The 14,686-nt window shown below is 39.4% G+C and overlaps 1 protein-coding gene across 6 annotated transcripts in view; it reads left to right on the top strand.

Annotated features, from left to right (window-relative positions):
* The window catches only part of pde7a (phosphodiesterase 7A), a 51,790-nt gene that overhangs the window by 17,044 nt on the left and 20,060 nt on the right, over positions 1-14,686 (top strand). Inside the window, exon 1 of one of the 6 annotated variants that reach the window (XM_017716813.2) lies at positions 6,518-6,776. The exons of 3 other annotated variants lie outside the window; for them this stretch is intronic. In XM_017716813.2, coding sequence (XP_017572302.1) covers positions 6,717-6,776 — 60 coding nt within the window. In that variant the 5' untranslated portion in view covers positions 6,518-6,716. Of the gene's footprint in view, positions 1-6,517; positions 6,777-14,686 lie in introns of those variants that run through there. 2 more of the 6 variants (XM_037534201.1, XM_017716822.2) reach the window with 2 other exon arrangements.

Genomic DNA, 14,686 nt, shown 5'->3' with positions numbered 1-14,686 from the left:
TATAGAAAGAGCTTAAAAAAATTGTAGGTGAAACACTGAATAAAAATGATTGTACTCATTTTAGTACTTAGTACTTATTGTACTAGGTTTTTGATAGTATTTTCTCAGTGGTACCACTGGTTCTTTTTTTTGTTTGTTTCAATTTATCAGATATCAGAAGAAAGAAATATCATACGTCCTTAAAGTTTCTTGAGGCATCGTAATTTAAATCGTTCACCCATAGGCAATAGCGTATTGCACAGGATCACACAAGCCTGGGGACCAGTAGAAGGACTTAAAATGTGCTATCATGCAAATTTTCCAAAATAATTACAATAGTTTATCAAGAACGTAAAGTGTAATGTAATTAATATATATATATATATATATATATATATATATGCATATGCAATAAATTGAGAGTCATTTAATTAAAAAAAATAGATTGAGTATGGTGACTACCCTAGTCAGCACTATTAAATTTGTTTAAACTGGTTGACCTCTTTTGGACTTTACTGTTAAGGTCATAAGCTTGGCACTGGACAGCAGATAATCCAGTCTTGTGGCTGGACCCTGGCTCTGATGCCTACAGTATAGCCCTAATCAGTAGTGTGATCCATTTGACAGCCACAAGACTTATTTTAAACAGCTTACTCATTCACTCAGCACTTTGATGATTAGGGGTTTCTACCCTAATGGAGTGCGCTGGCCACAGAATCATCGTCCATTTGAATCACAGCCAGGGGCTCCTAAAGCGGGGAGCGCTGGCCGGTGACGTTCCATTTCGACCACAGCTGCAGCTGGTCTCCCTCCACGGTGCTGCTAATAAATAGCAGGCATGCACTTGAGACTTATTGAGTGGATCCCAAAGAGAGGCGAAACTCCTGAGATGGCTCGTGACCGATGACATGGCTCTATTGAAAGTGTGTTGTGGGGCTTCTCTGTTGACCGTTGTCAGGGATTTTGCTTGGCTCAGGTTTGAAGGTTCTGAGGACCACTTATACTTCCCATGGAATCTGCAGCTGTGTACATTAGTGTCCTTTCCCAAGTCCACGCTTGTGGTTTGTGGTTTTGCTTAAGTGCACAACTTATGACAGATTTCTGAATTTAGCAGAGGTGCATAAGCACTCATTAAAACCACAAGTAGATATATTGTGTATTTGTGGGACAGCAAGTTGTGATTTTAACATTCTTCCTTGATGGTTCTGAAACATCGTGTTAGAATGTTACCAGCGTGTTTAACTGTGGGATGTGGATGGATGGATGGATGGATGGATGGATGGATGGATGGATGGATGGATGGATGGATGGATAGATGGATAGATAGATAGATAGATAGATAGATAGATAGATATAAAGTATGCTATACAGACAAGTACCATTTCTCCTAGCAACCGCCAAACCCAGACTCGTCCATCGGATTGCCAGACGGAGAAGCGTGATTGGTCTCTCCAGAGAACACGTTCTCCACTGCTCTAGAGTCTAGTGGCGGCGCTTTACACCACTGCATTCGAAGCTTTGCATTGTCCTTGGTGATATAAGGCTTGGTTGCAGCTGCTCAGCCATGAAAACCCTTTCCATGAAGCTCTCTATGCTGTTCTTGAGCTGATCTGAAGGCCACATGAAGTTTGGAGGTCTGTGGTAAATGACTATGCGCCTCAGCATCCGTTGACCCCGCTCTCTCATTTTACAAGGCCTACCACTTTGTTGCTGAGTTGCTGTTGTTCGCAATCTCTTCCACTTTGTTATAATACCACTGACAGTTGACTGTGGAATATTTACGAACGAGAAAATTTCATGACTGTACTTGTTGCACAGGTGCCGTCCGATCACGGGACCACACTGGAATTCACTGAGCTCCTGAGAGCGACCCATTCTTTCACTAATGTTTATAGAAGCAGTCTTTATTTAGTGCACACACACACAGCATATTTTTATTATATATATATATATATATATATATATATATATATATATATATATATATATATATATATATATATATATATATATATATAATAAAAATATGCTGTGTGTGTGTGTGTGTGTGTGTGTGTGTGTGTGTGCACTAAATAAAAGACTAGATTCTGGCTAACTAAATCCCTATTTGAGTTGTGTTTAACTGTGATTTGTCTGGCCGATTTCTATGGGATAAAGGAATTCTGTAGTTTCCCCTGTGTACCCCGAATATTCTGGATCAAAACATCAATGCATGGGTGTTTTTCAAAATTGTGCGACAAGTGCCACACATCTGAACAGTACCAACATGCTGGCTAAATGGCAAATAGGCTAGCATTAGGCTAGTAAAGTGGGTTCATTCAACTTACCAGGTGCCACCCAGCAAGACCGATAACGCACTGCCTTGTGGGGATATTTTTGGGTTAGTTTTCCTTCTCTTTATGCTTCGCCCATCACCACAAACATTGTGGACTGTAGAATTATTGTCATGAATGTGAGGATTATTGATTAGGGTTAAATTGAGCTCCATTTTAGCTGCAAGTCTTGTCTAGAGGTCACAGAAAAGAAAATAAGGGAGGCAGTATTTTCTATGAAGCTAAAGTCAGTTTCTTATTTGGCAGCTTCTTGGTCTTATTTTTATTTTATTTTATTTTATTTATTTAGTTATTTATTTATTTTAGTTTGAAGCGGCAGAATGTAACTGCTACACCATTTAATATGATGGATAGGAACTAAATTTAGCCTTATCTGTTTTCTTTTACCCAGTTTTGTTATTACATTACTCAGATGCTGATTGAAGAAGGACTGCTATTACTGTGGAGCCGTGAGTTTGGCAAATTATTGGAGGAAATTCACTCCAGAATTATTACTGCAGGCTATAGACATGGCAGAATCATACGAGAGTAAAATCAGAGAGCTTGTTGGTGTTCACTCAAATTACATGTCCCTAAGCAATACTAATCCTGCTCGAATAGGGCCTCAAACATCATCACAAATTAAGATGATTGTTTTGAATGTAAGGGAGTTAAGACAACCAACTGATGCTGAAAGGACAGAAAGGAGGTATTAAACCTGTTCTGTGGTGTTTGGATCTCTAGCCTGATCAGCGAACAGTACACAATACAGGTTTGATTCTGACTAACTGGTGCTCTGCTGACATAAGTGTAGATTATAGAAACTAAAGTCTGAACGCTGAGTGAGTGGTGTTGGAGTGAGAGAGAGCCAAAATCTAACCTTTGTTTGGGGCAGTAGTGTTTTGGCTAAGCTAATGATAGCTCAGTTAGCAGGTGAGGGTGGCCACACCACAGCACAGGCTTAGTTCCAGGTAACTGATGCTAAAGCGAAACCTTAAGAGGATATCTGAGAACGCAAGGCTGATTGAAGTTCAGTGTGTTCCGTGGTGTGTGAGGCTCTTAGCCGTTGCTGAGATGCTATCATGCTTAGTTGCCCCTCTTTCTATTATTGCCACCCATTAGTGAGCTCCCACCATCAAAAAGTGAGCCCCTCTAAAATATAAATGGGTGGACTGTGTTATTCGGACATGGAAAAGGAATTTGACAGCATCATTTTAAAATATGTCTGAATGATCAAGGCCGAACGTGGCACAGAAAATTTGCATGAAGATGGGAAATATTATGATACTTTTCTGACTTTTGTTATTGTTGTGATTTTCACGCTGCAAAAGTTGGGAAGAATACATATTTGATATACTTAATTAAAAAAGAATGGAGCATTTCTTCACCTTGTTTCAGGAGCTCAAACTCAACAGATGCAGCTCCACAGTAAATGAAGGTCCAAACCAGTGAGCTGAATGTCTTTAAGGTCAAATAAAACCCAATTCTTTGCTCCTAGCAGAATTGACAAAGGGTGACCCTGGGCTACTGTTGTTTTTAGGAAAAGTGAAAGCAGAGAGACCCTAATAAAGGATTATCTTCTCTTATTATCACTTCATTCAGAAGCTTAGACGTTGAGTGCTTCTACATCTAACCTGATGTTTGTAGCTCGGTTTGAGCTGCTTTTTGAAGATTCTGATTCTTTTAGCATTCTTTTAGCATCAGTTCAGTTTGCTGGAACAGCTTCCATGTCATCTTGGTTGGAGTCATGTCAACGCCAGAAATGACCTTGATTTGTCAGTGAGGTTTTTCGTTGTAAAAATCAAACAGGGTGTCTGAAAAGGCGTGTTTGGTGTCCAAGAGACTGTCAGTTATACATCTGTTGTCATCCGAATAAAAAGCACAAAAAAAATAGTAGTCTGTGTATAACGGCCTTGTACTTTTGTTACTGTTATACTGGCCTGCAGTACTCTGCTATTTGACTAAGCATATGGTTTAACATCTTAAGCTTCTCTTTTTGTCCAGGCGGAGATGGGAATGCATATTCCGCAAAGATGTGGTCAGTGTAACTGTAACAGTGGTGGGTGGGTGTAATAGAGGATAATTTACGGATAGTAGAAGTCTGAGTGGTGTTCTCGTCAACCTTGCACACTTTAAAAGAATCCACTGTATGCAGAACTGGCCTTGTGGGCCGTTAGAAGCTGTGAGAAGTTTTCCGTGTTGTAGGCTCGTGCTGTGGTGTTTGGAGGCATGCTCGGTTAACTTGCTGTGGGGCTATTTGTGGAAATGCTCCTCCACAGATATGTATGGTGATGTCAATGCTATGACGTGCCTAATTTGGTCTGTGTGTTTGTTGCACACCTGTTCTTAGAACGAGTCTGTTCTACAAGCCGAGAGCTGTTACTTGCAAATGATTTTGAACTTGCTTAGCGATGGAAGTGGAAACAACAAATTGTATGCCTGGTATATGTGAATTGTTTTGCAACAATGAAGCTATGCATCATCAAGGACTTGCGGCTTTAATGTTGCAAATTATTCCAGGGATTATTGACTGTCAGATTAGGATGTATGCTGCACAAATATCAGCCTATAATGTCTTTTAACAATGACCTATACAGTGAAGTCTTGCTGCGGCAGGCCTGAATTGTGTTGAATGTGGTGGGTGCCTAAGGTTGCAGCACGGTAAACGAAAAATAAATATGCTCCATGTTCTTGAGCCCAACTCTTTCATTATGAAGCTGTTGAGGTGCCGGCAGTCTTTTATTTAGTAAATAGAGTGTACAGTCTGCACTCTAGCTCTGCTGATAAGGAGACTCAAGCGTGCCCTCTCTACCAACCCCTCCCACTGCGTGCGTCAATGGAGCTACTGATGTGGTTGGCTGTCGCTAGGCGGCTGCGGGGGGTTTGAGGGGGGCGATGGTGTGTGCGTGTGTCTGTGTGTGTCTATGTATTTAGCATTTTGTGGGTACCAAGTATCCCTAGAATGATAAGAAAACGTGAATTTTGATGCTGCAAGAACGTGTGGCTGAAAAGGACTGCCTTTTTTTTCACATGCTTGCTTATTTATTTATTTATTAGAAATTAGACATTTAGAAAGACCCATTTAAACGGTAAGTCTTCAGTTTAGGTTTAGGGGGTCAGATTGTTTTAATGCATTTTTTGTCTTGTATCAATTTTATGGATTGTCTGGATTGTCAGTTGTGTTTTTGAGCTTCATGTTGGACTTTTGTTCTCTACAGAAATCACTCAGATGTTTCTGTGGAAATTGGTTAAGATAATCCACTTTCATGAGGAAGGGGAGAGTCAAAAAAAGAGGTAACAGCTTCCAAAGCTGAAATACAAAAAGTCATTAAATAATACAGAGAAGATAAGAATCTGGTGGACCATCAAAACTATTAGAGAAAGAGTTTAAATATTTCCTCTTTGAGAAAATCAAGCTCCATTCTTGCATTAGATCTGAAAGCATTCACAAGTGTTTCTTTCCACTTTGAGTAGATAAAACTATGGGTCTGAAAGGATGTCACTGACAAGAAACTCACTGACAAAATGGACATTGATAAAAAAATATAGTAAAATGTACCGATCAATCAGAGAAACTGCTGGTGTTCTCAGAGCAATGGACCGACCACCTCAGTGTCCAGACTTCAGCTTCATTAAATGTGTTGGGAGTTTTTGAGAAGCAGGAAGTGCAACCAACTTCTAAGACTAAACTTTGGAGGTGTGGAAAAATATCCCTGCAGATTTCTTTGAAAAACTGAAGGTAAGGTTCCTGAAAAGAATGGAAGTTGTAATAGACAAGGTGTGGAAACACTAAACACTGAAAAAATGTATATGTTTAATTGTTTAGGCTTCTGTGCATTTTCAGTTTTTTATTCTCTTTTGACTGAATGAATGATGATCTCTGACCTTTTGAACAATAATATATATAACATGGGATTCATAATGGGCCATTTCTGCCTCTCCATTTTACAGTTCTTGGGCATTATTCTAACTTTTGGAGTCAGTTTTGGCCTGGTCACTGGTTAATTTCTCACTCACCCAAGCTTTTTTATATTAATATATGAGTCAAAGGAAATCCCCACAAAGAGAGTTTTATAAGACCGTGCGCGTGTGTGCATGTGTGTGCGCGTGTGTGCGCGAGAATGAGAGCGAAGGAGAGCCGGAAAGGACGGGAGGCGTTCAGGGCTATCATGGGCAGCTGGTTTGTGTATGTCTGTGTCCATCCATGGCGCCAATCCCATGATTGTGTGGTCAGGTGACGGCAGCGCGGCTAAGACAGCTGCACTAAGCTCAGCATGCACACTGTCTGGGCCTTGAGCTCAGCTTTAGCAGCACAGAGTCTCTCTCTCTCTCTCTCACACTCTTATACACGCACACACGGACACAGAGAGTAACACCCACACTCAAACTGACCGAGACTATGATCCACCGTGTCCGTAAGGTCCAATGGGAATATCTGTAATCTGGTCTGTAATTGCCATTCTCGTCAGATGGATTTTCTCCAAGGTAGGTTTCAGTGGGTGACTGGAACGTTGTTGCTATAACAAAAACCTGTATCTCTGAAACTGAAGGTTAATAGGAGAAGAAGAAAAAAGGCAGTGGGATTTTATTCCAGGTTATTTTGGACAATTTCTGTTGGTTCATTTGTCGTGAAATAAAGGACAGCTGGCATTTTTAAATGGTATCAAAACAGAAAAAAACAAGTTGACAATTTGAAACAACATTGTAGAGCTATTGTAGTTTTTAATGTGACTTTAGAGAACTGCTCAGCCTTTTGCCACTCTTTGAGAAAGGAATATGCTTGCACTGTACTAATATTGGCATATTCGTATATGTATTGGTCCTTATAGAAACGGCTCTTTCTTAAAGGCAGCTTGCTGAGAGATTTATTGGTCAAATACCTGTAACTAAATGGCATAAATGATCTGAGAGGATTCTCCTGAGACCTAATACTGGTTCCTTTGTGTTTGCCCCAGCTTCGGCCATAGCAGTCTCCTTGGAATAGAAAACACAATTGGGTTTATTCAGGCATACAGTCGTTTAACCCTACATATTGTGTGCATTGACCTCTGTGTATTTGCATAGAAGTGTGATTATTTTGATTGTGGTATTGTTATTCAACTGTTTGTAAATATGGAAATCAGTCATATAGATCCTGAATAGGCACATACAGATCTTAGGTTTTTCACCCATTCTCAGCCTTATCATGATGCTTCAAGACATTTTCATAGTGCATTAAATATGCAATATGATGTTTAGTTTTTCTGTTCATTAAATTGGAGCAGACAAAAAAAAAACAGGTCCACATTTAAATAAATACAGTCTAAAACTAAGCATACAATCATTTTTATTCAACGTTTTACATGCTAATGGAACGGGGCTGATTATGCTGTCTTTGTAACTAAACATGGTTGGTCAGTGCTCTGCATGTACTGACATCAACAATATGCTTAGAACAGTATATTAACATATTGAAAATATGTTCATACAATCATTATAAACGTCTTCGTATGACCAAACCCTTAAGACCTGCTCTGCGTCTATACTGTGCATTTGAAAGGAACCCCATTCCAGCGTGTGCATGTCTGCAAATGTGAAAATTAATCAAAAGGATCAAGAGATGAGATAATATCACCAGCACTGGTTTGGAACTGGAACATGGCTGTTTGTGCACGCACCATCATCAGGTCTAGCTTTACGCTTCTTATCTCTATTTTGAGCAGACTTGTGGTCTGTGGCTTATAGTGGAAGACGTGAATCAGGAGGCTCATTTCAGAATCTGTGTGATTGAAACAAGGCTGTCTGATTAAATGATTAATTGATTTTATATTGATATTGCACTTTTCAAATCGCAAGAGTTGCACTTGTAAATAATGCACTATAATCAATAGTTAATTATCAGTACATCAAGTTTTAAGCTGGGAAATTTTCCCAAAAACACAGAGCTTGTGAACTGGCAGTCTGCACTTAAGCCCCAAAAAATCAGGGTGGTCTTTTTGAGGGGAGAAAAGGGCCTAAAACTAAATTTATATGAAATAAAAAATTGCATTTAAGTCACAATTATGTGTTTTCCCCAAATCGTTCAGCCCTTATCTCAGCAGTTTAACAGTAGAGACGGTGATGAGTTTTTACTTTATGTAATTATCTGTGTGTAGCCATGATGAAGCATATGAAGGTTTTGTGTTTGAACAGCCTCTCCATGGGCCTTGACTGATCCTCTCGTGATAGGGTGTCTCTGGATTGGCTGCTGGCTCTGGCGTGTTGTTGGAAGCCCTCTTTGCCTTACTCTGTTTCTTCACAACAGCCTCCAACATGCTTCACATCCAAATGTTGTGTAGCAATTGGCATGTGGGTCTGCAAAATCGCGTTGGGTTAACTTGTTCAAATAGAGCCCTCAAAGCAGTGCTGAAATTCCCCATGTACTTTATAAATGGTTGTAGTCATGCTTCCCTTTTGTAGCGTTCTGTGTGTCAGTCACTGTGACTCATGTTTGCTTCTTTCCTCAGCTTGTCTGTTTGTTCATTTATTTATTTCACACATTTTTAAGTTTTTTTTTTTTTTTTGTTAACTCTTAAGTTGTTTTTACAGTCTAGGAAATGTCCTGCTTGTATTCAAAGCTGTTCAACGTAACTAGTGCTGGGTGATATTGATGAAATTATACATTTTTCAGTACCAAATGGTATTTAAATTTTCATGAGTAAAGTTAATGGGACCATGCTTCCTAATTACGTGCACTCTATACTAAAAGAATCTTTAACTGACCAATAATTTCAGTTGAACCACTTTGCTTTCTTCTCTAGAACGTGGAGCACACAATGTTATACAGTTTTGTAAATGGTAACCAGTTTAGCTTATAAAACCTATTGAAGATCGTATGTTGCATTTGGCCGTTTTTGCTATCAGTACTGCTAAAATAAAAAAATCACCAGTGCTGATATGATCTGTATGTATGATATATCACTCTGTATTATGTGATCTGGTGTTGCATACACTGTGATTTATCTGTTTTGTAGTGTTGAGAAAGGGATTTTTTTTTTTTTTCTGAGTCACCAGCCAACGCTCTGAAAGTCACAGGTGCGTCCTCATCAGTTGGTGTCCAAGCCCTGCTGAGAGCGTTTGTGTTTTTGTGCTAACGTCGGACTCTCTCTGGTCTACTCCTGCCTTCCTTGCGTACTCGTACCCATGCCAGCCTGGAGCAGAGGCCATATGGGCCATGCTCTTCTCAACACCCCCTGCTAGAAATTACTCACCCACCCAACGCCAAGGGATGTGTGTAAACACTGCGCTCGTTGATGGCGAAATAACGCCATGCGAATTGCGGCTGACTCAATGCACGCTTTGCTCGTCAGTTGAAGTCTGGCGGTTGCAGGCACTGATGTCAGATGTCACATGAGGTTATTGCAGGGTGTTGGGTTTGTGTTGGCAGGCAGTGGACACACCTCGCTGTTTATCTTTGGCAAGCAATTTTTTAGGGTTTATCTTTTCCACTGGTAATTAACTAGAGTCGCAAACAGACCAGGGGCCTCTCAGACTGGAAACGACGTTAAAGCTTCTGGCCTACTTCTGGTAACTTTTATGTCATATGTCAAGGGTGAGGGCAAAAATATAACCTCATAATATTTGGAAGACATTTTTCCAATATGTCTCACAATATTGTGATTGAAACCAGCAAAACTGTTAAAAAAAGGGAAAGAAATGAATAAAAAGGAAAATAATTAAACTATTTTAGAAGGACAAATCAAGCTATTGGACTGATATCCAAACATCAACTTGTTACTATATAGTTTGTGTATTTACAGTACACTGGTTGTTGTTTATAGGCTCTCTATAATTGGTCTAAATATGACCTTAATGTGCATTCCTGGATACTGGTGGGCAGCATGGTGGATATGTCAGCATTATCACAATTATTTAGGCAATAAGGCATTACAGTCATCCAATATCAGGTTCAGCTCAGCTTTTTCAGCACTTGCCAGATTAACCTGAATGTCATTTAATTCCAGTAAAGCATTTCAACACCCATTTTCTTTGCTCAGTTGTATTCTGTAAATTTTCCAGTTTTTTTTAAAGTTATATAGATGGTGTGTGGGTGTGTGTGTACATGAGCTTATTGCATATAGTGTTTATAGAATACTGGGTTTTATTTTAAGGTGTGTGTGTGTGTGTGTGTGTGTGTGTGTGTGTGTGTGTGTGTGTGTGTGTGTGTGTGTGTGTTTATATACAATAAGCTCATGTATGTGGTGTTTCTAGAATACTGGATATCCAATTATTTTAAGTTATAGGGGTGTGTGTGTGTGTGTGTGTGTGTGTGTGTTTACGTATACTTGAGCTTATTGCATATAGTGTTTCTAGAATACTGGATTTCCAATTATTTTAAGTTATATGTATGGGGTGGGTGGGTGTGTGTGTTTGTGTGTGTGTGTGCGTGCTTGACTTTCTTTTTCTGTCCCACATATAAACAGATCTCACAGAAACAGAATATTGTAACACACAGTCTACATTTTGCAATATTACATTTTTGCCATGCCATCTATCCCCAGTATAAGATAAAATCAATGCAGTGTAAGATTGTATATTTATTTTGCGCAATATTGTCACATTATGTTAAAGTCATGCTATATTTTCAGGGCTTTTTTTCCTCTACAGAAAAAAGATGTACTGCTTCAAAGTGTTTTGTAATTTTATTCGAGAGAAGCCTGGAGCGAGAGGAGGATTGATAATGGCTAAAAATCAAGTATGCAAATTGGTTCAGTCCATTGACGTCAAACGCTGAATTGTATGCCATCTGGGGACACCACGGCCAGCCATCTACACGCTGTACTAAGGAGTGTGTGTGAGCGCGGGAGAGAGTGTGACTGTGTGTGTGATTTGTAGACGGAGAGGTAAGCCAGCACAAGACAAGCCCAGTCTTGAGCTCTGAGCGATTCAGAGATCCATCCTCATTTCCTTTCCTCCGTCGCCATGCAGAGAGGTTTCGTACTAGTTTAGAGGGTTATTTCCCTCTTGTTTTTGCGCTGTTAACAGATTTGAAATGACAGAAACGTTTCCCTTTTGTCATTTGGCAGATGGTCTTATCCAGAGAGACTTGCAAGAACGTGTTAACAGTTAAAGGAAAAGCAATAAGAACCGGATCTTAAAGGAGTCATAATCTAAAAACCAAGAGAGTAAAATTCCACATTAATACATTAAATCTAAAATGTTATTAGGGTTTTTTTGTGTTTGTATTTATCTTTTCATACATTTTATTTTTCACCCCATCATTGCTAATGTGTCTATTGTTTTCCTTTGTATATGTTAGAAATGCTTCTATGAAACTTTGAGAGTCTGAAAACATCTAAGATCTTTTATATGTACTGGTGTTCAAAAGTTTGGAATCACTCGTTGCATTAATAGTAATTTTATTCAGTAATAGTTTATGCAGTGAAGATTAAAATAAGCAAGACACTAGAATAGAGATTTTTGGGGTATATAAAGAAATTGTTAAATGATAATATAATAATACAATAATAATGTTATAATTATCAGTTTAGTAAATTCTTGGTTTCAGAAGTTTACTCAAAATTAAACGGCATGTTTCAGATACGAGGTATTTTGCCTGTTTTTTTTTTTTTTGTTTTGTTTTGTTTTTTCTCAGTGTTCTATTACGGAACCATCTACAGTTCTTTTCATCCCTCTGGACATTAGTGAAAATCTGTGAAGTTGTATATTAGTAGTATCATAATAGACTCATTTTATTCGTGTACCCACAACATTTTTAATGTTATTGAAAATAGTGGTTTAAATTTTTGAAAGCTTAGTGGGTATACCCTGATAGCACTGTTTATTGTTTAAGCCTACCATGCCATACTTGTGTTTTTATCTTCGAGAAAAAGACACGAGACGTGTGATTACTGCAATGTCACTGTGATGTCAGCCCTGGTCACATTCCATCCTGATACCACTGCATCATTGATGTGGTCAAAGTTACCAATGACATATCTGAATATTCACAAAGCAGATCGATCGGCCTGTTTGGTATCAGTAGAAATGCGTGTGTGTGTGTGTGTGTGTGTGTGTTTTTTAAGTGGGACAAAGGCAATGGAATAGTATGAGAATCATCTCTCCCTCTGTCTCTCATGATTTTGTAACTCAGCCCTTTCGTAACACTCTCCGGGCGTCTTTTTGCAGCGCTGTTTTTAAAATGACAGGCTCTTGAGCTATTGCTAGCTGTGTGTTCAGTGCTCAGTGGGACTGTTCAGAAACAGTTCTCTCTCTCTCACACGCGCACTGGGCCTGTCGCGTGCTCTGTGCGCTTCATCAGTGGAGGTGTGAGTTGCTGTTCTGGCGTTAATCACTGAATGGCTCAGTGTAGTAGAGCAAGAAAGTGGCGAGCAGATTAAATGGGAGAGATGAGGCATGTTTAATTCAGCGGTCAGTCTGCTTCTGTTGGGTTAAAGGTGCTGCGTGTGTTGTGCTTGTTTGTTTTCATACAACCCCAATTCCAATGAAGTTGGGACGTTGTGTAACACAAATGAAAACAGAATACGATGATTTGCAAATCCTTTTCAACCTACATTTAAAAGAATACACTACAAAGACAAGATATTTAATGTTCAAATGGATCAACTTTAATGTTTTTTGCAAATATTCACTCATTTTGAATTTGATGCCTGCAACACGTTCCAAAGAAGTTGGGACAGGGGCATGTTTACCACTGTGTTACATCACCTTTCCTTTTAACACTCCGTTTGGGAACTGAGGACGCTAATTGTTGAAGCTTTGTAGGTGGAATTCTTTCCCATTCTTACTTGATGTACAACTTCAGTTGCTCAACAGTCCGGGGTCTCCGTTGTCGTATTTTGTGCTTCATAATGCGCCATGCATTTTCAATGAGAGACAGGTCTGGACTGCAGGCAGGCCAGTCTAGTACCCGCACTCTTTTACTACGAAGCCACGCTGTTGTAACACATGCAGAATGTGGCTTGGCAATGTCTTGCTGCCATAAGCAGGGATGTCCCTGAAAGACGTTGCTTGGATGGCAGCATATGTTGCTCCAAAACCTGTATGTACCTTTCAGCATTAATGGTGCCTTCACAGATGTGCAAGTTACCCATGCCATGGGCACTAACACACCCCCACACCATCAGAGATGCTGGCTTTTGAACTTTGCGCTGATAACAATCCGGACAGTCCTTTTCCTCTTTGGCCCGGAGGACACGACGTCCATGATTTCCAAAAACAATTTGAAATGTGGACTCGTCAGACCACAGGGCACTTTTCCACTTTGCGTTAGTCCATCTCAGATGAGCTCGGGCCCAGAGAAGCCGGCAGCGTTTCTGGGTGGTGTTGATATCTGGCTTTCGCTTTGCATGGCAGAGTTTTAACTTGCACTTGATGGAGCGACGAACTGTGTTCACTGACAGTGGTTTTCTGAAGTGTTCCTGAGCCCATGTGGGAATATCCGTTACAGAATGATGTCGGTTTTTAATGCAGTGCCGCCTGAGGGATCGAAGGTCACGGGCATTCAATATTGGTTTTGTGCCTTGCCACTTACTTGAAGAGATTTCTCCAGATTCTCTGAATCTTTTGATGATAATATGGACTGTAGATGATGAAATACCTAAATTCCTTGCAATTGCACGTTGAGAAACGTTGTCCTTAAACTGTTGGACTATTTGCTCACGCAGTTGTTCACTAAGTGGTGAACCTCGCCCCATCCTTGCTTGTGAACGACAGAGCCTTTCAGGGATGCTCCCTTTATACCCAATCATGACACTCGCCTGTTTCCAATTAACCTGTTCACCTGTGAAATGTTTCAAACAGGTGTTTTTGGAGCATTCCTCAACTTTCCCAGTCTTTTGTTGCCCCGTCCCAACTTCTTTGGAGTTCTTTGGTGTTGCAGGCATCAAATTCAAAATGAGTGAATATTTGCAAAAAACAAAGTTTATCCTTTTGAACATTTAAATATCTTGTCTTTGTAGTGTATTCAATTGAATATAGGTTGAAAAGGATTTGCAATTCATCGTCTTCTGTTTTTATTTGTTTTACACAACGTCTCAACTTCACTGGAATTGGGGTTGTACATTTTCCAGAAAAACAGATCTAACCAAAAGGACCACAGTGGCCTGAGTTTTATAAAGTGCTTATTTAAAAGCACCTTGTGTACTTAGTGAGGTGAAGAATTATGCATAGATTATTAAAATTATTGCATCCATATATATATATATATATATATATATATATATATATATATATACACACAGGATTATTATTGCTCAGACATCCTTACATATGTATAATGTATTTGACAAATTTATGTTTAACAAATAAGCTATACAACCAAATATAATATAATTTTTCAGTGTTTAGTGTGTCCACACTTTGCCTTTATTACTTCCTACTTCTTTTCAGGAGACTTGCTTTCAGTTTTTCCAAAG

This window comes from Pygocentrus nattereri, chromosome 24 (assembly GCF_015220715.1).
Source record: "Pygocentrus nattereri isolate fPygNat1 chromosome 24, fPygNat1.pri, whole genome shotgun sequence".
NCBI classification, from domain to species: Eukaryota; Metazoa; Chordata; class Actinopteri; order Characiformes; family Serrasalmidae; genus Pygocentrus; species Pygocentrus nattereri.
This window is presented reverse-complemented; position numbering and strand designations above follow the sequence as displayed.